We start from the raw sequence: 23,262 nt of genomic DNA on the forward strand, positions 1-23,262 counted from the left end.
GCAGATGTATGCAGCGCTACGCTGAGCCCATCCTGAGGCTCCATTAGCGTCTTGCCTCTTGGAGGCAGGGCTGGCTCTGTTTACAGCTGCAGGGTTTGGTGCTTAGTTCTTTGGCTGCGTATCTAGTCTGAGTTAGCATGCCACTGCAGCCCATCGTAGTGCAGCTCAGATGAAAGGCGTGTGGTGCGGGGCTGCATTAATGGGCCTTGGGCTGAGCTCTTCTCTAGCAGTGTTGGGTTTAACTGCTCTCAGGTTCCCCCTCTAAGGACAGACTGTATGGGAGCTGTAGTACTGCTCTGTTTGATATAGTACGAGCCATAGTACTCCTCTGTAGGATAGAGGCTGGCACAATTATCATTTACCCTGGTAACCGATGGTTATGAAAATAAAATGACGGTAACCGTAAAAAGGATAGGGGAGCCATAGTACTGCTCTGTAGAGGACCTGTTCTCTCAGGGGAACAGCAGCACAGGGAACAGCAGCACAGGGAACAGGGAGGGATTTTATGTTGTAGCTCTCAAAGCTATTTTTTGAGGAATTTCTCCTTTTTGAGTTCTGAGCGGTGTGTGTGTTAGCAAATGGAACTCTTTGCTGTTTTCTCTTCCAAATTCTGTTCTGGTTGAGTCAGAGCTATGAGAATAGCAACAGCAGCCTCCACACTTGAAAAAACACTGCTGCACTTTGCTGGAAATGCGCTCATGTGTTGTTTTTATGTGTGTGTCTGTGGGATAATGCATATCTTAATCTTGTGTTTGCATATCCAGCCTTGTCTGTGTCCATGTCTGTCTGTCCTGTCTGTCTTGTCTGTCCTGTCTGTACATTGGTATGAGTCTCACTCCTCTCTCTCTGTGTCTGTCCCTCTCCAGTTGGGAGAAGCGTGTGGACCAGCGAGGCAGGTTCTACTATGTGGACCACAACACCAGAACCACCACATGGCAGCGGCCCACGGAAGAATCAGTCCGAAACTATGAGCAGTGGCAGTCCCAACGCAGCCAGCTCCAGGGGGCCATGCACCAGTTCAGCCAGAGGTTCCTCTACCAGGTAACTCAAACTCAACATGAAATACTGTACTGTCTGAACTTCCTCTTTAGTCCCTTTAGGTGTGGCCCTCTGAAAGCTTCCCCTCAGCAGAGCGTTCTTGGTAAAACGCAAGGGTACAAAAGGGCGTTCGTTGAGATAAAAATAATGAATCTGAAATGGGCGTTCCATGGTACAAACAATTACTGAAATGAGCCTCACTGTCATTGGGTTCTATTAAAACCTGCCTGCTCCCACCCAGGCTGCTCGACAAGCACAGTTCTGAGTCTCTTTCAAAATAACATCCACCTCCTCATGTATTCTGAGTAACAATGGGTCTCTGAGAACTGGATAGCATGTCTGCTTCTGATCAGTGTTTCCGCTGCACAATGATCCAAAAAAAAACATATGTTGTATTATTTGTTTTAATAGTTTTTCAGTAAAGTTATTTTTTTTACATCATAGTTCTTCTACCAGACAATGCACATTCACTTTTAGTCAGTAGATAGGCCATCTAAAGATAATTTATCTCTTTGTGCCACTGTGGCAGCCAAACCTGCCTGCGTGCAAAACACAATGCACCGTCCTCGAGAGAGACCCAGAGAGCCAGCATGACAATCACTGGTTCAGAATAAATATTAGGAACTTCATCATTCCTGTTCCTCAGACCTCACCCCTCACCTAGTCAAGTCTCACCCTTCCTCCTCAGCCCTCACTCCTCCCCTAGTCAAGTCTCACCCTTCTTCCCCAGCCCTCACTCCTCCCCTAGTCAAGTATCAACCAGTGGCTTAGAGCAGTTTCACGAGGCTCCTTTCAAGGTTCCGAGCAAAGTATAATATACTTAAAAAATATTTAGTGGGTAGATCAGCTTTAACATTGCAGATTGATTGTGGTTTCAATGTAATTGTCAGCATCATTTCCAACCCCCCATTTTTTTGGTAAATATATATACAGTATATACATTTTTTAAATGTATATAATGTTCCTTTATTATATTTGCCTAACCCTACCACCCCTCTCTTAATTGAAGAAAACTAATGGACAACAACACTTAAGCTTCTACTTCCATCTTATATATATACTGTATACATTTTACAGGCAAAGTATATTTTACAATAGTTGTATTTATGTTTGTTTTTAGTCCCATCCTTCAGCTACCCTCAACTCCTCCCATCTATCTCTGAAGACCATCCAGTTTTGATTTCTATTTGCCATATATTTTTCAACTGTGCTGTGATATTTCACAAAACTTCTGAACCTTTCTATTCTCATAGTTTCTAGGGATTGTAAAAAATATATATATATATTTTTAAAGTAATATTATATTATTGATCGTTTGACAATTACTTTTTAAATCACCCAGCAGTGCTATTTGCTGAATTAGCTCCAGGTAAATGTTTAAATTCTTTAACCATTCCTGAACCTGCAACAAAAAAAAAAGCTACATATGGACAGTACCAAAACAAGTGATCTATTGATTCTGTCTCTTCGCAGCAAAATCTGCAGAGCTGGTATGGTTGTAACCCCCATATATATAACATTCTATTGGGTGCAAGAATTTTGTAAAATAATTTAAATTGAAAAACTCTTAAGGTTTGTATCCAGCATCATTTTGTGTGTCAGTTCATAAACCATGTGCCATGGAATTGGTACATCGAAAATCTCTTCCCAACTATTTCGCAATCTATATGGCACAGCTGTACATTGTTTGGTCCATAAATGAAACTGGTATACTTTTATTATTTATCACAATTTTCTTGAACCAATTTAGGTCTTTAAAGCTGGGCCGACAGACAGGTTTCTTACTTTCTCCCCCTTCCACTTGCCTCTTTTGCGGTAATGCTGCAATTAGTTGGTTGTAATTTTGGGTAGAGCAGATATTTCCATATACTTTTGTTAGCTGCATGTGTAACATAACTCCACCAGCCCTATTTATGATATCATTCACTAAAATTATACAGTTTTTTAAACATGTTTTCCCATAAATATTATATATTTTATATTTATATATTTTTTAAAATAAATGACTTTCAGTTTAACCATAATATTGGTTTGTTCTGTCTCTTCTGGTGGATTAAACTGAAATTGCAACCAACTTTCTATAACTTGTTTTAAAAATAGCCATATTTTGGAGATTATTTCATTTTCAAATAACTGAAAGTGAGAGGTTGTAATCTGGATAACAAGAAAAAGGCCATTCTTGAACATGGGGTGAGACATTCTTACTAATCTGCTGGAGAACCATTTCGGATTTAAGTGGAACTTTTGTTTGACTGAAGCCTTTAGTGAGAGGTCTAATGCTTTAATAGTTAATCATTTCTGCCCTCCCAATTCATATTCATTATATAAATAGGCCCATTCCATTTTGTCTGGCTTGCCGTTCCAAATAAAGTGTAATGTATTTTGCTCATATAATTTAAAAAACAAGTTGCTAGGTGTAGGCAAAACCATAAGCAAATAGGTCAACTCAGATATACCTAAAAAGTTAATCAGGTGATTTTCCCACAAATATTATATACTTCTTGCAATTCTACACATTTTGTCTGCAAGGCTGAGCCCCTCGGGTGTGTGCTTAGTCCCCTGTACTCCCTGTTCACCCACGACGCTAACACCATCATTAAGTTTACTGATGACACGACGGTGGTAGGCTTGATCATCGACGACAATGAGACAGCCTATAGGGAGGAGGTCAGTGACCTGGCAACAACCTTTCCCTCAACGTCAATAAGACAAAGGAGCTGATCGTGGACTACAGGAAAAGGAGGGCCAAGCATGCCCCCATCCACATCCACATGGCTGTAGTGGAGTGGGTCGAGAGCTTCGAGTTCCTTGGCGTCAACATCCCTTAGGAATTAACATTGTCCAACACACACCAATACAGTCACAGGTTTAAAAAAAAAAATCCAAATGGAGCTTAGGTGGTGTGTGTGGCGTGACCAATAGCCCACAATTTAGAGGCCCTCCTGTTGGCCGCAGTGACAAAATGTTTTAAAGCTAATATGCTGCAATTCTACACATTTTGACATGGCTTATGCTATCTGAGTAACAAAACAAAACATTACTCCTGAATGTGTCATTTTGTAGGATGTTAGATTCTCCCTGACTGTCTACCTTTTTTGATTTTGATAATAGTTAGTTCTCAAAGATGATCTTACAAAAAAATATATAGGTATGTTATCTTTTCTACTTACTTAATCTGGTTTAAGATTACACTGAAAGGTTTTCCATCCCAAATTTTTTTTAAAGAAAAAAAGAGATATTATTAGGTACACCCATCTAGTACCAGGTCAGAACCCGCTTTGGTTTCAGAACAGCTTGAATTCTTCAGGGCATGGAAACCTTGCTCAATTGATATCAAGGGACCTAACGTGTGCCAGGAAAACATTCTCCACACCATTACACCACCAGCAGCCTGAACCATAGACACCAGGCAGGGACGGGGCCATGGACTCATGCTGCTTATTCCAAATCCGGACTCTGCCATCAGCATGACGCAACAGGAACTGGGATTCGTCGGACCAGGCAATGTTTTTCCATTCCTCAATTGTCAAGTGTTGGTGACTGCATGCCCACTGGAGCCGCTTCTTCTTGTTTTTAGCTGCTGGAAGAGAGGACCCGGTGTGGTCCTCTGCTACAATAGCCCATTCGTGACAAGGACTGACGAGTTGTGCCTTCCGAGATGCCGTTATTTGCCTGTTTGTGGCTCGCCTGTTAGCTTGCACAATTCTCTTTTGACCTCTCATCAATGAGCTGTTTTCGCCCACAGGACTGCCGCTGACTGGATGTTTTTTGTTTGTCGCATCATTCTTGGTAAACCATAGACACTGTCGCATGTGAAAAGCCAACCGGAGGCCAACCGTTTCTGAGATACTAGAACCGGCGCGCCTGGCACTGACAAACATACCACGCTCAAAGTCACGTAGGTCGCTTGTTTTTCCGATTCTAATGTTCAATCGAGCAGTAACTGGATGCCTTTTTATATAGCAAGCCACAGCCACGTGACTCACTTTCTGTAGGAGCGAACCATTTTCGTGAACATGGTGGTGTACCTAATGAACTGTGAGTATAAATACAGTCTACAAAATATTAAGAACACCTTCCTAATATCGAGTTGCGTTACCACCTTTTACCCTCAGAGCAGTCTCATTTCGTTGGGACATGAACTCTCCAAGGTGTCAAGTGTTCCACAGGGATGCTAGCCGATTCTGACTCCAATTCTTCCCACAGTTGTCAAGTTGGCTGGATGTCCTATGTGTGGTGGACCATTATTTATTCACACGGGAAACTGTTCAGCATGTAAAACACAGCAGTGTTGCAGTTCTTGACACAAACTGATGCACCTTGCACCTGCTACAATAAACCGTTCAAAGGCAATTCAATCTTTTGTCTTGCCCATTCACCCTCTGAATGGCACGCATACACAAATCACAGTTGTCTCGAAGCTTAAAAATCCTACTCATTCAAGGGTTTTTCTGAATTTTTTTCTTAATTTCTTCATTGTAGAATAATAGTGAAGACATCAAAGCTATGAAATAACACATGGAATCATTTAGTAACCAAAAAAGTGTTAAACATATCAAAATATATTTTAGATTTCAGATTCTTCAAATAGCCACCCTTTGCCTTGATGACTGCTTTGCACACGCATTCTCTTAACCAGCTTCACCTGGAATGCTTTCCCAACAGTCTTGAAGGAGTTCCCACTAAATGCTGAGCACTTGCTGGCTGCTTTTCCTTCACTCTGTGGTCCGACTCATCCCAAACCATCTCAATTTGAGTTGAGGTCGGGGGATTGTGGAGGCCAGGTCCTCTTATGCAGCACTCCATCACTCTCCTCCTTGGTAAAATAGCTCTTACACAGCCTGGAGGTGAGTTGGGTCATTGTCCTGTTGAAAAACAAATTATAGTCCCACTAAGCGCAAACCAGATGGGATGGCGTATCGCTGCAGAATGCTGTGGTAGCCATGCTGGTTAAGTGTGCCTTGAATTCTAAATAAATCACTGACAGTGTCACCGGCAAAACACCATAACAACACCTCCTCCGTGCTTTACGGTGGGAAATCCACACATGTGGACATCATCCGTTCACCTACACTGCGTCTCACAAAGAAACGGCGTTTGGAACCAAAAATGTCCAATTTGGACTCCAGACTAAAGGACAAATTTCCACTGGTCTAATGTTCATTGCTTGTGTTTCTTGGCCCAAGCAAGTCTCTTCTTTTTATTGGTGTCCTTTTAGTAGTGGTTTCTTTGCAGCATTTCGACCATGAAGGCCTGATTCACACAGTCTCCTCTGAATAGTTGAGATTTGTTTTTGTCTGTTACGTGAACTCTGTAAAGCATTTATTTGGGCTGCAATGTCTGAGGCTGGTAACTCTAATGAACTCCGGGTCTTCCTTTCCTGTGGCGGTCCTGGTGAGAGCCAGTTTCATCATAGCGCTTGATGATTTTTGCGACTGAACTTACAGAAACTTTCAAAGTTCTTGAAATGTTCCGGATTGACTGACCTTAGAGTGATGATGAACTGTCATGAAAAACCCTTGAATGAGTAGGTGTTTTAAAACTTTCGAATGTGTGTGTATATATATATATATATAGTTTTTATAACGGTTGTGCATATATATATATATATATATGCATATATATATATGTATATATGCACAACCGTTCAAAAGTTTGGGGTCACTTAGAAATGTTTTTGAAAGAAAAGCTATTTTTTTTGTCCCATTTTAAAATAAAATTCATCAGATATGCAGTGTAGAAAGAATCATCCTTTCCTGCTACAATATTCATTTACAACATTAACAATGTCTATTTCTGATCAATTTTATGCTATTTTAATGGACAAAAAATTGAGCTTTTCTTTCAAAAACAAGGACATTTCTATGTGACCACAAACTTTTGTGTGTGCGTATGTGTGTGTTTTATATTTATTTACATACTGTTTGGACATATGCGGCCCTCACAAGACCTTTCTGTGCAGAAAAAAACACTGCAGTTGTGAAGGCACGACAACGACTCTTCCCCCTCAGGAGGCAGAAAAGATTTGGTCCCTCAAAAAAATACAGCTGCACCATTGAGAGCATCTTGGCTGGCTGCATCACCGCTTGGTATGGCATGGCGCTACAGAGGGCAGTGCCTGTAGCTCCCTGCCGTACTGGACCTCTATACCAGGTGGTGTCAGAGGAAGGCCCTAAAAATGTTCAAAGACTCCAGCCACCCAAGTCATAGACTGTTCTCTCTGCTACCTCACGGCAAGTGGTAACGATGCAGAAAGTGTGGAACTAACAGGACCCGGAACAGTTTGTACCCCCAAGCCATAAGTAGTTAGCCAAATAGCTACCCGGACTATCAGTACTGACGCCCCTTTGCACCAACTCCTTTGGCTCATCACATGCACTGCTTCTACTGCTTATTATCTATCCTGTCACTGTACCCTCTACCTATATGTACATACTGTATCTACCTCAATTACTTCATAACCCTGCACATCAACTCGGTACTGGTACCCCGTGTATATAGCCAAGTTATTATTACTCATTGTGTGTTTATTCCTCCTGGTATTATCTTTCTATTTTTCTCTGCATTGTTGGGAAGGGCCCTTAAGTAAACGTTTCACCGACGCTAGTCACCAGAGCCAGCCTTTTCAGTTTATCTACAAACCCCCCCCTACTACAATTACCAGAGAAAACACTGGTGCTGATAGTCGTGTTCTGTTTCGGAATGCCTCCTCTGTTGATGGTTTGGTTATTTTTAGGCCGGTCTGTGTGAAAGTGAGTGGAGCTTGGGGAGGTAACATACACCACCCCTCCGTCCTGGGGGTTGACTCCAACCTTACAGCTGTGTGAGCACACACAGTTGCGCACACATACACACACAGTTTTGTTAAGCAAAAACACACACAATTGTGACACAGCACACAATACACCCCAGGGCATATAGAAAGTATTCACACCCTGTGACTTTTTCAAAATGTTCTGTCACAGCCTGAATTTTAAAATGGATTAAATAGATATTGTGTTACTGGCCTACACACAATACCCCATCATTACAAAGTGGAATAATGTTTTTTTTAGAAATGTTTTCAAATGAATTAAAAATGAAAAGTTCCAATGTCTTTAGTCAATTTACATGTACGTAACAAGTCACATCATAAGTTGCATGGACTCTGTGTTCAATAACAGTGTTTAACATGTTTTTTTTATGACTACCTCGTCTCTACCCCGTACATACAATTAGGTCCCTCAGTCAATGAGTGAATTTTGAGCACAGATTCAGCCACAAAGACCAGGGAGGTTTTCTAATGCCTCGCAAAGAAAGGCACCTATTGGTAGATGGGTAAAAAAAAAAGAAAATGACATTGAATATTCCTTTGATCATGGTGAAGTTATTATTTAGACTTTGGATGGTGTATCAATACACCCAGTCACTACAAAATACAGATGTCCTTCCTAACTCAGTTGCTCGAGAGAAAGGAAACTTCACCATGAGGCCAATGGTGACTTTAAAACAGAGTTTAATGGCTGTGATAAGAAAACTGAGGATGGATCAACAACATTTGATTTACACCACAATACTAACCTAAATGATAGAATACAACTTTTCCAAAACATGCATCCTGTTTGTAGTAAGGCACTAAAGTAAAACTGTAAAAAATGTGGCAAAGAAATGTACTTTATGCCCTGAATACAAAGCGTTATGTTTGGGGCAAATCCTACACAACACATCACTGAGTACCACTTTTCAAGCATGGTGGTGGCTGCATCAAGTTATGGGTATGCTTGTCATCGGCAAGGACTAGGTAGATTTTTTTGGGATAAAAAAGAAACTGAATAGAGTTAAGCACTGGCAAAATCCTAGAGGGAAAAACACTGGTTCGGTCTGCTTTATAAACATACACTAGGAGATACATTCACCTTTATTGTCCAACCTAAACACACAAGGCCAAGTACACTAGAGTTGCTTACTAAGACAACATTGAAGGTCCCTGAGTGGCCTAATTACAGTTTTGACTTCAATCGACATGAAAAGAATCTATGGCAAGACTTGAAAATGGCTATCTAGCAATGATCAACAACCAACTTGACAGAGCTTGAAGAATTTTAAATGGAATAATGTACAAATATTGTACAATCCTGGTGTGTAAAGATCTTAGAGACACAGAAAGACAGCTGAAATCCCTGCCAAAGGTGATTCTAACATGTATTGACTCAGGAGTGTGAATACCTATTTATATAATTTTCAATAAATTAGCTATATTTTCTAAAAACATGTTTTCACTTTGTCATTATGGGGTATTGTGTGTATGGGTGAGGGAAATAATCTATTTAATCCATTTTCGATTCAGGCTGTAACACAACAAAATGTGGAAAAGGGGTATGAATACTTTCTGAAGGCACTGTAGAATAAGTAACACATACACACTGGGGTTTTGTGTGAGTATGCATTTGGCCAGTAATTGCAGCTGATTAGGAACTCCCGAGAGAGCAGTCTCGGAGTCATTAACTGCTGTTTCCGGCTCCTCCCAAATCCCCCCTTTTCTCCCTCCTGCTTCTTATTTGCTCTGTCCATTCTCACTAACAGAAGGACACATGCAGTAACACCACTGGAACTGGACCATTGTCTCAGTACTTGACTACCTACTTAAGACATTATTGTACACCTTTCTAAGATACCTCATTGTTATACAACCTGGTTAAAGCAAGTTTTGGTATTTTTGTCACTCTATCGTATTATGGGTCCTCCTCCTATCACTCCGCTTTGTTTCGCACCATTTGGGTGAACTATCTTTAATAGTGCTAACATTAGTTACTAAATCAGAGAGGCACTAATCAAATCAAATCAAATCAAATTTATTTATATAGCCCTTCGTACATCAGCTGATATCTCAAAGTGCTGTACAGAAACCCAGCCTAAAACCCCAAACGGCAAGCAATGCAGGTGTAGTAGCACGGTGGCTAGGAAAAACTCCCTAGAAAGGCCAAAACCTAGGAAGAAACCTAGAGAGGAACCAGGCTATGTGGGGTGGCCAGTCCTCTTCTGGCTGTGCCGGGTGGAGATTATAACAGAACATGGCCAAGATGTTCAAATGTTCATAAATGACCAGCATGGTCGAATAATAATAATAAGGCAGAACAGTTGAAACTGGAGCAGCAGCACGGCCAGGTGGACTGGGGACAGCAAGGAGTCATCATGTCAGGTAGTCCTGAGGCATGGTCATAGGGCTCAGGTCCTCCGAGAGAGAGAGAGAAAGAGAGAATTAGAGAACGCACACTTAGATTCACACAGGACACCGAATAGGACAGGAGAGGTACTCCAGATATAAAAAAACTGACCCTAGCCCCCCGACACATTAACTACTGCAGCATAAATACTGGAGGCTGAGACAGGAGGGGTCAGGAGACACTGTGGCCCCATCCGAGGACACCCCCAGACAGGACCAAACAGGAAGGATATAACCCCACCCACTTTGCCAAAGCACAGCCCCCACACCACTAGAGGGATATCTTCAACCACCAACTTACCATCCTGAGACAAGGCTGAGTATAGCCCACAAAGATCTCCGCTATGGCACAACCCAAGGGGGGTCGCCAACCCAGACAGGATGACCACATCAGTGAATCAACCCACTCAGGTGACGCACCCCCTCCAGGGACGGCATGAGAGAGCCCCAGTAAGCCAGTGACTCAGCCCCTGTAATAGGGTTAGAGGCAGAGAATCCCAGTGGGAAGAGGAGAACCAGCCAGGCAGAGACAGCAAGGGTGGTTCGTTGCTCCAGAGCCTTTCCGTTCACCTTCCCACTCCTGGGCCAGACTACACTCAATCATATGACCCACTGAAGAGATAAGTCTTCAGTAAGGACTTAAAGGTTGAGACCGAGTTTGCGTCTCTGACATGGGTAGGCAGACCGTTCCATAAAAATGGAGCCCTATAGGAGAAAGCCCTGCCTCCAGCTGTTTGCTTAGAAATTCTAGGGACAATTAGGAGGCCTGCGTCTTGTGACCGTAGCGTACGTGTAGGTATGTACGGCAGGACCAAATCAGAGAGATAGGTAGGAGCAAGCCCATGTAATGCTTTGTAGGTTAGCAGTAAAACCTTGAAATCAGCCCTTGCTTTGACAGGAAGCCAGTGTAGGGAGGCTAGCACTGGAGTAATATGATCAAATTTTTTGGTTCTAGTCAGGATTCTAGCAGCCGTATTTAGCACCAACTGAAGTTTATTTAGTGCTTTATCCGGGTAGCCGGAAAGTAGAGCATTGCAGTAGTCTAACCTAGAAGTGACAAAAGCATGGATTAATTTTTCTGCATTTTTGGACAGAAAGTTTCAGATTTTTGCAATGTTACGTAGATGGAAAAAAGCTGTCCTTGAAATGGTCTTGATATGTTCTTCAAAAGAGAGATCAGGGTCCAGAGTAACGCCGAGGTCCTTCACAGTTTTATTTGAGACGACTGTACAACCATTAAGATTAATTGTCAGATTCAACAGAAGATCTCTTTGTTTCTTGGGACCTAGAACAAGCATCTCTGTTTTGTCCGAGTTTAAAAGTAGAAAGTTTGCAGCCATCCACTTCCTTATGTCTGAAACACATGCTTCTAGCAAGGGCAATTTTGGGGCTTCACCATGTTTCATTGAAATGTACAGCTGTGTGTCATCCGCATAGCAGTGAAAGTTAACATTATGTTTTCGAATAACATCCCCAAGAGGTAAAATATATAGTGAAAACAATAGTGGTCCCAAAACGGAACCTTGAGGAACACCGAAATTTACAGTTGATTTGTCAGAGGACAAACCATTCACAGAGACAAACTGATATCTTTCCGACAGATAAGATCTAAACCAGGCCAGAACTTGTCCGTGTAGACCAATTTGGGTTTCCAATCTCTCCAAAAGAATGTGGTGATCGATGGTATCAAAAGCAGCACTAAGGTCTAGGAGCACGAGGACAGATGCAGAGCCTCGGTCCGATGCCATTAAAATGTCATTTACCACCTTCACAAGTGCCGTCTCAGTGCTATGAATGTGGTCTAAAAGCAGACTGAAGCATTTCGTATACATTGTTTGTCTTCAGGAAGGCAGTAAGTTGCTGCGCAACAGCCTTTTCTAAAAATTTTGAGAGGAATGGAAGATTCGATATAGGCTGATAGTTTTTTATATTTTCTGGGTCAAGGTTTGGCTTTTTCAAGAGAGACTTTATTACTGCCACTTTTAGTGAGTTTGGTACACATCCGGTGGATAGAGAGCCGTTTATTATGTTCAACATAGGAGGGCCAAGCACAGGAAGCAGCTCTTTCAGTAGTTTAGTTGGAATAGGATCCAGTATGCAGCTTGAAGGTTTAGAGGCCATGATTATTTTCATCATTGTGTCGAGATATAGTACTAAAACACTTGAGCGTCTCTCTTGATCCTAGGTCCTGGGAGAGTTGTGCAGACTCAGGACAACTGAGCTTTGAAGGAATACGCAGATTTAAAGAGGAGTCCGTAATTTGCTTTCTAATAATCATGATCTTTTCCTCAAAGAAGTTCATGAATTTATCACTGCTAAAGTGAAAGTCATCCTCTCTTGGGGAATGCTGCTTTTTAGTTAGCTTTGCGACAGTATCAAAAAGGAATTTCAGATTGTTCTTATTTTCCTCAATTAAGTTAGAAAAATAGGATGATCGAGCAGAAGTAAGGGCTCTACGGTACTGCACGGTACTGTCTTTCCAAGCTAGTCGGAAGACTTCCAGTTTGGTGTGGCGCCATTTCCGTTCCAATTTTCTGGAAGCTTGCTTCAGAGCTCGGGTATTTTCTGTGTACCAGGGAGCTAGTTTCTTATGAGAAATGTTTTTCGTTTTTAGGGGTGCAACTGCATCTAGGGTATTGCGCAAGGTTAAATTGAGTTCCTCAGTTAGGTGGTTAACTGATTTTTGTCCTCTTTTGTCCTCTACCTTGGGTAGACAGAGGGAATCTGGAAGGACATCAAGGAATCTTTGTGTTGTCTGAATTTATAGCACGACTTTTGATGTTCCTTGGTTGGGGTCTGAGCAGATTATTTGTTGCAATTGCAAACGTAATAAAATAGTGGTCCGATAGTCCAGGATTATGAGGAAAAACATTAAGATCCACAACATTTATTCCATGGGAATGTATGCCAGAGTGCAGTGTAGGTCTATGTGACTTTTCCCACTCAGTCATTCATAACTGCCCCTTTTTTTTATGCAATTCTCTGATCCTGAAGTAGGATAGCAGGAGTCTTGCTATTTGCGTGCATTTATCACAAATATTATCTCAACTCAAATGACCTACTTACCACTCCATCGCCATATTTTGTGTTTTAGCGCTTTCACTTTATTATACCAATTTCTTAGGACCCCGCTCTTGTTTTCCCTGTCTTTTCCTCCTTCTTTCCCTCTCTAGCTCTTTCTATCCCTCTTAGAACTGGTTAGGAACTGAATTATCAGGGCATAGGAGATAATGTCTTCATTTCATTCTTGTCTTCTTTTTTTGTTGTCACAAACACAGAAGGGTGGGTCTCATACATATATTGGCTGTTGATTGAGTGAATACACACATTCCCCTTTAACCCCATATGCGTCCTCTTCTTCCTTCGCCCTCTTTACCATCTTATTCCTTACGTTCTTAAAGTTTCCATGATGAATTCTAGGGCTGTGATGTTACCAGTAAAAAAAAATGAAAACATGAAGCAGACCATGTTTTTGGTCTTTGGTCCTTTAAAAACCTACTGTATATAAAATAGTGTGTGCTATAGCTTGAAAAATAAATAAATGTGACTGTAGATGGGATGACAACATAACAGAGTATGTGAGTTGAGCTGTCAGAAATCCAGCTCATCGCTCACGGAGTTGTGCAGAGGGATAAACTGCCGCTCCAAATTCACTCCATTCATTTAAAATCACCATTTAACCAACACCCATCTATTTTTGTGACTACCTGGACCGACCATTTGGTATCGAAACCATTTTGGTATTTGAATAAACAACATGACAAGGTGACTGTAAGAAGCGGTCATCATTTCAAAAGGGCTACATGTCGTATTAAACAGCATATAAAAACTAAGTTGACCAGGAGAAGGCTATATTAAGACAGTCTAAATAATACCTTTTTGTAACATGTTATTAGCCTTTTATTTCAAGTTAAATAAAAATCACCCCTAAATGAAATGAAAAGTGCCTTTTATTAGGCTACAGTGCTTTTTTTAATTCACTTTTAGAAACACAAGTTTGGCCAGAGTCTGTGGCTTCAGGCTCATGTGACGGTGCCTGAAGAGCAGTCCAGTAGCGGAGAATACCCTCTATGCGCTTGCAGAGCCACTGGGGATGCTAAACACCCGTCGGGCCAGGATGGGCAGGGATGCGGAGTTGTTTTTAAAATATTTTTTATATAGGTAGGTTTCAAGGTTTTTAGGCTAGTAACCCAATAAAAACAGAAAGCTCCTTGAAATTAGGTAAAATGTCAGGCCTATTGGGCCAATATCAATGATAGCCTATTGTATAGATAATAAAATGAAAATGAACTAAACTTTTAAGAGATCTGATTTTTTGTTAATAAATACTTTGCTACCGTGACACACTTAGCTAGCCACCTACCTCGTTCCCTTCTGTTAGCATGTGCACGTAGTACACCATCATGCTTTTGGGATACATGTCTTTTCAGGTTCCACAATGATTATTTTAGTCATAGACACTACATCCCAGCACTCCCTCTCTTACTCTTGGTCCTCCTCATCTTTGTAAGTCACCTTGATTTTTGCACCTGTGTTTTATCAGTTTCTTTCTGAAAATATATAGCAAACTCCATGACAGTAGCTAAAGCAAGAGGCTATAGCAGCACTAGTGCTGAGCGATTAACCAAAATGTTTTTTTTAAAACAACTAATTGATCAACGTTGAAATCAATTTTGCATTGTGAACTCAGAGTGCACGTTGCACAGTTTCACAGCGCTAGATAAATCAGATCGATCCTGAACTGTGCAATGTAGTAGGTACAGTGCATTCGGAAAGTATTCAGACCCCTTGACGTTTTCCACATTTTGTTACGTTACAGCCTTATTCTAAAATGGATTAAATTGCCCCTCCCCATCAATCAACACATTACCCCATAATGGCAAAGCAAAAACTGTTTTTTTTAAAGAATTTTACCAAATGTATTACAAATAAAAACCAGAAATATCACATTTACATAAGTATTCAGACCCTTTTACTCAGTACTTTGTTGAAGCACCTTTGGCAGCGAATACAGCCTCAAGTCTTATTGGGTATGACGCTACAAGCTCGGCAGACCTGTATTTGAGGAGTTTCTCCCATTCTTCTCTGCAGATCCTCTCAAGCTCTGTCAGGTTGGATGGGGAGCGTCGCTACACAGCTTATTTCAGGTCTCTCCGGAGATGTTCGATCGGGTTCAAAGTCGCTCCTGTGTTGTCTTGGCTGTGTGCTTAGGGTCGTTGTCCTGTTGGAAGGTGAACCTTCTCCCCAATCTGAGTTCCTGATCACTCTGGAGCAGGTTTTCATCAAGGATATCTCTGTACTTTGCTCTTCATCTTTCCCTCAATCCTGACTAGTCTCCCAGTCCCTGCCACTAAAAAATATCCCCACAGCATGATGCTGCCACCATGCTTCACCGTAGGGATGGTGCCAGGTTTCCTCCAGATGTGACACTTGGTATTCAGGTCAAAGAGTTCAATCTTGGTTTCATCAGACCAGAGAATCTTGTTTCTCATGTTCTGACAGTCCTTTTAAGTGCATTTTGGCAAACTCCAAGCGTGAGGTAATGTGCCTTTTACTGAGGAGTGGCTTCCATCTGGCCATTCTACCATAAATGCCTGATTTGGTGGTGTGCTGCAGAGGATGTTCTCCTTCTGGAAGGTTCTCCCATCTCCACAGAGGAACTCTGGAGCTCTGTCAGAGTGACCATCGGGTTCTTGGTCACCACCCTGACCCAAGGCCCTTCTCCCCCGATTGCTCAGTTTGGCCGGGCAGCCAGCTCTAGGAAGAGTCTTGGTGGTTCCAAACTTCTTCCATTTGAGAATGATGGAGACCATTGTGTTCTTGGGGACTTTCAAAGCTGCAGACATTTTTTTTTACACAATCCTGTCTCGGAGCTCGGTTTTGGCTCTGACAGGCACTGTCAACTGTAGGCCCTTATATAGACAGGTGTGTGCCTTTCCAAATCATGTCCAATCAATTGAATTTACCTCAGGTGGACTCCAATCAAGTTGTAGAAACATCTCAAGGATGATCAGTGGAAACAGGATGCACCTGAACTCAACTTCGAGTCTCATAGCAGAGGGTCTGAATACTTATGTAAATAAGGTATTTCAGTGTTACATTTTTTTTTAGTTAATTTGCAAAAAATGTTATGGTATTGAGTGTAGGTTGACGTTATTTTATTTAATCCATTTTAGAATAAGGCTGTAACGTAATAAAATGTGGAAAAAGTCTAGGTCTGAATACTTTCCAAATGCACTGTAGTTGTAGTTTACAAGAGGCCAATAATCTCCATAGTTTAGTGTATTGAACGTGGTAATTAACTGCAATGACCATAATCCATTGCACATCTACTAGTCCTGTGTTTCTTTTACACCTGCTACAGAAGAGGCAGAAGAATGCCTGATCGTGGGGGGATATAGAGAGCACCAGTTGCTTCGCTAGGTATCTACTTGAAAATACATGATCTAAGTGATTGATAGTTGGTATTCAGCAGGCATAAAAGTATGAAAAGTATGCCTTATTTACTTTGAAGAACTACAATATAGTGATTTTGTCAGCAGCAGCTCTATAGAGATGAGATTATGACTTGGAATTAAATTATAAAGTTATCAGATGAAACAAATGTAATATACAAAACAACCAAAATATTTTGTTAGACTAATGTGAATACATGGTTAATAATTGATAAGCATTAATGGGCAGTCACTACCATCATGGGACTTTGATTAATTGTTTTATTCTGTGTATTCAACCCAAATAATTTAAACTGAAATCAGAGAAATAAAATAAAATAATAATTAAATAAATAAATAAATAATCTAACCGAAACCGAATCAACCTCAAAAATAACTAATCGCCCAGCACTAAGCAGCACACAAGTAGACTGCAAATGCATGCTGGAGCGGGCGAGAAGGCCGACTCTCCAGCCATTGGGGAAACTCGCTCCGCGCTCCAATCAAATTTGGCACGATCCACTCCTTGTGCCGCTCCTCTTTCCGCGCCATCTCCGCTCACATATACTCTGCAACATAATGATGTTTGTTTCCACCATTAGTGCTGTTTTCCTAAAGAAGTTAAATACGCTTCATGTTTTGTTTCCTTGCCGTCCCGGCCCTAGTTAATTCTCATGAATGGGCACAGTATGAATATTCTGGGGAAATGCTGGGTGAAGTTGTGTGTTCAGTGACACATGGGCTGCTGTGAGGTACGTTTTGTTTCATTATAGGAAGAAATTGAAGACCTTCTGAGGTGAGGAGAATGAATGAATTAGATTTGCTCTGGAATTTTTCATCCACAACTACAACTCTCATAGTCATGAATCCAACAGTATGGGCACTAACTAACATCTTAAAAATTAAATTTATACTTGGAGGCAAATGTACACACACACACGTATTCAAACACAAGGTCATTCTCATTCAATTAGTATTTGCTATACACATTTTCCATACAGTGCCACATGCACACACACACACTCTCTTTCTCTGTATGCACAGGCTGAATAAACCACACTGGTTCCAGGGCTGGGTGAATAAAGGTGCTTTTGTCATGAGGGGGTGGGCAGTCTGGAAAATGGATGAATGTTCTCTAAGTTGGCTCAGACTTCGCGCCTCCCTGCTTACTTTCACAGCACATCTAGAAGAGGAGGACCTCTGCAGATGGGTGGGGTAGGGAGGGGTGCCAGGGGGGCAGGAGACAGGGTGGGGCTTGAAGCCAGCCAGTGAGCTCATTGGAACAGCATGTTTTTTCTATCCTGAGCGTGTCGTTTTTGGAAGGCATACGAGCTGCGTCTGAGCCTTTCTGTCAGTCTCCTGTTCCAGCTGCATGAGAGAGGCCACCTCAGCCTTCTGGGGTACCCCTCTCTGGGGTACCCCTCTGCCTGCTCCTGCTCCACCAGACTCAGGCTGTTAAACTGTGTGCTTTTTGAGGCATTTGCTGCATTCTTTCTTTCCCCCCTGTATGTTTAGTTTTTTTCTACCTCACACCAGTGTGAGAACTGAGTTGGGAGTTGTGTGGACGGACAGAAGAATTTCACACAGAGCCGCTGCCATGAAGCGAGTGTGAGAAGAAGACAAAGGTGGAAGAAGGTGGAAAGTGTCCTAATTGGAAACGTATTCTCTCTCTCTCTCTCTCTCCCTCAGTCGTCTGGTGTTCCTGCTGTGGAAAATGACCCTCTCGGCGCGCTCCCTCCAGGATGGGGTAAGTGTTCCCTCCACGTACACCTATATCTTCTCACCACACTAAGACTATTAGTAATCAGTGGTCCCAGGACATGAGACCAGACTGATGAGTAAATGGAGATGCTATTGAGTCCAGTGATGCTGAAGAGGGGCATCGACACCTGCACTGGTTGTTATGAGAGTGGGTTCTGAGGCTTTCAAGGGCACAGGACTTTGTTTTTGTGTTGAGGGGGGAGAGCTGGTTTGTGTGTTTTTCTCACGCGTACACTCTCACACAGACACACAGCACTGTTGGCCCACATCTATTGTTTGGTATCTTGTAAACATTGTGATATACAGCCTTGTCCTTAATCAAATAAGCTCATACAGAAGATAATTTTATTCTTACATTCAGCCAAACTCATCTTCCAATTAGTCATTGGTCAACAAAATATGATTTGATTGAATTGTTGTTGTGGATTTCAGTCTTTTCCCTTATATTATTGATTAGTTGTTGGTTCAAGTGTAATCTCGAGGAATTGGTTGTTATACTTGTATGGCCGTTTTGTGCTCTACTCGTATATTCCTATGGTGCTCTGTTCTCATGTGTTCGTATATTCATTCATATTCTCAAAAGCGCATATTCGACCAACATTCCCACCAACACATTTATACAGGGTGTACACACAAACTCCATCACTCAGAATTAATGGTCATTGGCATTTTTTCTCTCCACCTCACATTTTCACATACTTACAGTCGCGCTCACCCACGTGCACACTCATATTTTCTAACCATGATGTGTTTTCAACATGTTGCGGCATCCCAAGCAAAAGCCTCAATTATACATTGGACTTTAATTTGGATGAATTTCCTTTCATGCATTTCTGTGTCATCTGTAAATGCCTTCTTTCTTTGGGGCGTTGAAGAGGGGATGTATTGAAAGAAACAGGAAAAAGAAAGGAGAGAAAGACTTGACCAAGCGCGGGAACAGTCAAATAAAGGAGGGCTAGTGGAATAGAGGGGGTTAAGTGAAGGAGAGGGGGGAAATTAGCAGCCTAGTAAGAGTTGCAGCGTGAGCACTACTGTTCCTGCGCCCTCCACACACATCTGCTAATGAGAACAAGATGTCAGAGAGAGAGTGGTGGGGGTGGAGGGGGCACCAACTATGGTCACAAAATCAGCGGGTCGGGACAGAAGCAGCACAGGGATGCACAAAGTTGAAGATATCAACGCACCCAACACACATTCTTGGTGGAGGAAGTTGACATGGTTGCCATGTTATTATCTTCCATTTAGCCATGTTATTATTTTCCATGTAGCCATGTTATTATCTTCCATGTAGCCATGTTATTATCTTCCATGTAGCCATGTTATTATCTTCCACGTAGCCATGTTATTATCTTCCATGTAGCCATGTTATTATCTTCCATGTAGTCATTGTTTCCATGTAGTCATGTTATTATCTTCCATGTAGCCATGTTATTATCTTCCATGTAGCCATGTTATTATCTTCCATGTAGTCATTGTTTCCATGTAGTCAAGTTATTATCTTCCATGTAGCCATGTTATTATCTTCCATGTAGCCATGTTATTATCTTCCATGTAGCCATGTTATTATCTTCCATGTAGCCATGTTATTATCTTCCACGTAGCCATGTTATTATCTTCCACGTAGCCATGTTATTATCTTCCACGTAGCCATGTTATTATCTTCCACGTAGCCATGTTATTATCTTCCACGTAGCCATGTTATTATCTTCCACGTAGCCATGTTATTATCTTCCACGTAGCCATGTTATTATCTTCCACGTAGCCATGTTATTATCTTCCACGTAGCCATGTTATTATCTTCCACGTAGCCATGTTATTATCTTCCACGTAGCCATGTTATTATCTTCCACGTAGTCATTGTTTCCATGTAGCCATGTTATTCTCTTCCGCGTAGCCATGTTATTCTCTTCCGCGTAGCCATGTTATTCTCTTCCGCGTAGCCATGTTATTCTCTTCCGCGTAGCCATGTTATTCTCTTCCGCGTAGCCATGTTATTCTCTTCCGCGTAGCCATGTTATTCTCTTCCGCGTAGCCATGTTATTCTCTTCCGCGTAGCCATGTTATTCTCTTCCACGTAGCCATGTTATTATCTTCCACGTAGCCATGTTATTATCTTCCACGTAGCCATGTTATTATCTTCCACGCCATGTTATTATATTCCGCGTATGCTTCATCATTTTCCATGTAGCCATGTTATTCTCTTCCGCGTAGCCATGTTATTCTCTTCCGCGTAGCCATGTTATTATATTCCGCGTAGCCATGTTATTATATTCCGCGTAGCCATGTTATCATAATCCGCGTAGCCATGTTATCATCATCCACGTAGCCATGTTATTATCTTCCAGGTAGCCATGTTAATATCTTCCACGTAGTCATTGTTTCCATTTAGCCATGTTATTATCTTCCACGTAGTCATGTTATATTATCTTCCATGTAGTTATGTTATTATTTTCCATGTAGCCATGTTATTATCTTCCATGTAACCATGTTATTATCTTCCATGTAGTCATTGTTTCCATGTAGTCATGTTATTATCTTCCATGTAGCCATGTTATTCTCTTCCATGTAGCCATGTTATTCTCTTCCATGTAGCCATGTTATTCTCTTCCATGTAGCCATGTTATTCTCTTCCATGTAGCCATGTTATTCTCTTCCATGTAGCCATGTTATTCTCTTCCATGTAGCCATGTTATTCTCTTCCACGTAGCCATGTTATTCTCTTCCACGTAGCCATGTTATTCTCTTCCACGTAGCCATGTTATTCTCTTCCACGTAGCCATGTTATTCTCTTCCACGTAGCCATGTTATTATCTTCCACGTAGCCATGTTATTATCTTCCACGTAGTCATGTTATTCTCTTCCACGTAGCCATGTTATTCTCTTCCATGTAGCCATGTTATTCTCTTCCACGTAGCCATGTTTTTATCTTCCACGTAGCCATGTCATTATCTTCCACGTAGCCATGTCATTATCTTCCACGTAGCCATGTTATTATTTTCCACGTAGTCATGTTATTATCTTCCACGTAGCCATGTTATTATCTTCCATGTAGTCATTGTAACCATGTAGCCATGTTATTATCTTCCATGTAGCCATGTTATTTTCTTCCATGTAGTCATTGTAACCATGTAGTCAATGTAGGACTCCGACTGCTAGAAATAGAAAATAGTCAGCAAATAGTATTTTTCCTGCTCTCCCTCAAGTTTAGGTTTTTGCCTTTTACACATCTGTAACATTCTGTCTGAGGTGGATTGTAGGAAGGGATTTTGGAACAAGCTCGAGTGAAATGCCACACCGACACGTCAGTTTTCAGTCAGCTTTGCCAGATTCAGCCATCCTTTTTTCTCTTTCCTCCCAACAATTCAACGTCTACTGCGGTTGACGTTCACATCTCCCCACACAGTCACTCTGTACTGAAACCAAATAGTCAACTGTTGATCTATCCTGTTGTTAACTGTAGTCACTTCTCTTGGTCCCTGTAGAGAAACGGCAGGACAATGGGAGGGTGTATTTTGTCAACCACAACACACGGACCACACAGTGGGAGGACCCAAGAACCCAAGGGTAAGCCAATCTGTCTTTGCTCCACTGTGAAAGTGTGTGCGTGTGTGCGTGTGTGTGTATGTCTGTTCATGTTTGTACACACAGGTGTCTCAGAGAAATGTCACCATACATTGCTATTTTGACTGATATTACATTAACTAGTGTAGGATAGGGACTGGTAGCTCGAGAGCCCAACGCTATGCAGCACACTAATCAGACATCCTTATAACGATAGGAATGAATCATGTAGACATAATGTACCAGTAATTGAGATCCATATTTTCAAATCATTCTGCACAGGCCAATAGGGAAGTGTCCTATGTCGCCTCAATTGAAGGCTGCGTCAACATATCTCTGAGCCGTGTGGGTGGGGTTTAGATTAGTATTGTAAGCTATTGGTCAATGAGGGACCTAGGGCATCTTCCATGGAACTAGTGTGGGTGGTACTGCTGTCCCCTAACATCAAATCGAACAACAAAACTACATCAAATGCGGATGGCCGAATTATCCAAATTGTATCATTGTGGGTTTTTAGGACATTTTACAGTGTCATAGCATTTTATTCATTCATCAATTAGTTATTTCACTCCCTCATTCACCCCCCTCAGCAAAGTTGAGTCATATTTTCCCTCATATTTATATTTTCATGTTGTTTAACTACATCCATGTGGTCTCAGACGCATCACCACTGAGGTCAGAGGTTTTGAGTCCTGGTCAGGGAGAGCTGATAGTGGGACCGGGCCAGGGCTGGTGCCAGGGGGGGACAGGTGTTCATCGTTTGGGGAGCCTCACGTTTAGGCTCTGCTCACTGCCCTTTCCCTCTTACAGGATGATCCAGGAGCCCCCCCTGCCCCCTGGCTGGGAAATGAAGTACACCACGGAGGGAGTCCGATATTTTGTGGATCACAACTCTCGCACCACCAGCTTTAAAGACCCTCGTCCCGGGTTTGAGTCAGGGTAAATATTATTCTGCAGACCCATTTTTGAGAAGGGCAGTTACAGTTTCTGATCAAATCTACTGATAAAAGCACCGTATTGCTTTTTCCTTCAGGGATGGTGTGTGCAGGGATTCTCTCATCATAGCCTGCTTTAGTTTGGATTTCTTTCCCTTTTCCTTTTTCCCCCCCGTTTCATTGAACCAGAGGGAATTTACGTTGACAATCTTTTGGGCATAGATAGCTAGCCTAGATATGAGAAAGGGTATTATAAGTACGTACACACACACACACACGCACACACTCTTATGAACATATGTGTCTTGCCTTAAAGCATAGCCATATTTTG

At 41.8% G+C, this 23,262-nt stretch overlaps 1 protein-coding gene across 3 annotated transcripts in view; it reads left to right on the forward strand.

Moving 5' to 3' along the window:
• The window catches only part of LOC112218466 (NEDD4-like E3 ubiquitin-protein ligase WWP2), a 51,085-nt gene that overhangs the window by 19,059 nt on the left and 8,764 nt on the right, over positions 1-23,262 (forward strand). For 2 of the 3 annotated variants that reach the window (XM_042301475.1, XM_024379287.2), the window contains exons 10-13: positions 867-1,041; positions 18,364-18,421; positions 21,918-21,999; positions 22,807-22,935. In XM_042301475.1, coding sequence (XP_042157409.1) covers positions 867-1,041; positions 18,364-18,421; positions 21,918-21,999; positions 22,807-22,935 — 444 coding nt within the window. The remainder of the gene's footprint in view (positions 1-866; positions 1,042-18,363; positions 18,422-21,917; positions 22,000-22,806; positions 22,936-23,262) is intronic. The other variant, XM_042301476.1, reaches the window with a different exon arrangement.

This window comes from Oncorhynchus tshawytscha, linkage group LG19 (assembly GCF_018296145.1).
Source record: "Oncorhynchus tshawytscha isolate Ot180627B linkage group LG19, Otsh_v2.0, whole genome shotgun sequence".
Lineage (NCBI taxonomy): Eukaryota > Metazoa > Chordata > Actinopteri > Salmoniformes > Salmonidae > Oncorhynchus > Oncorhynchus tshawytscha.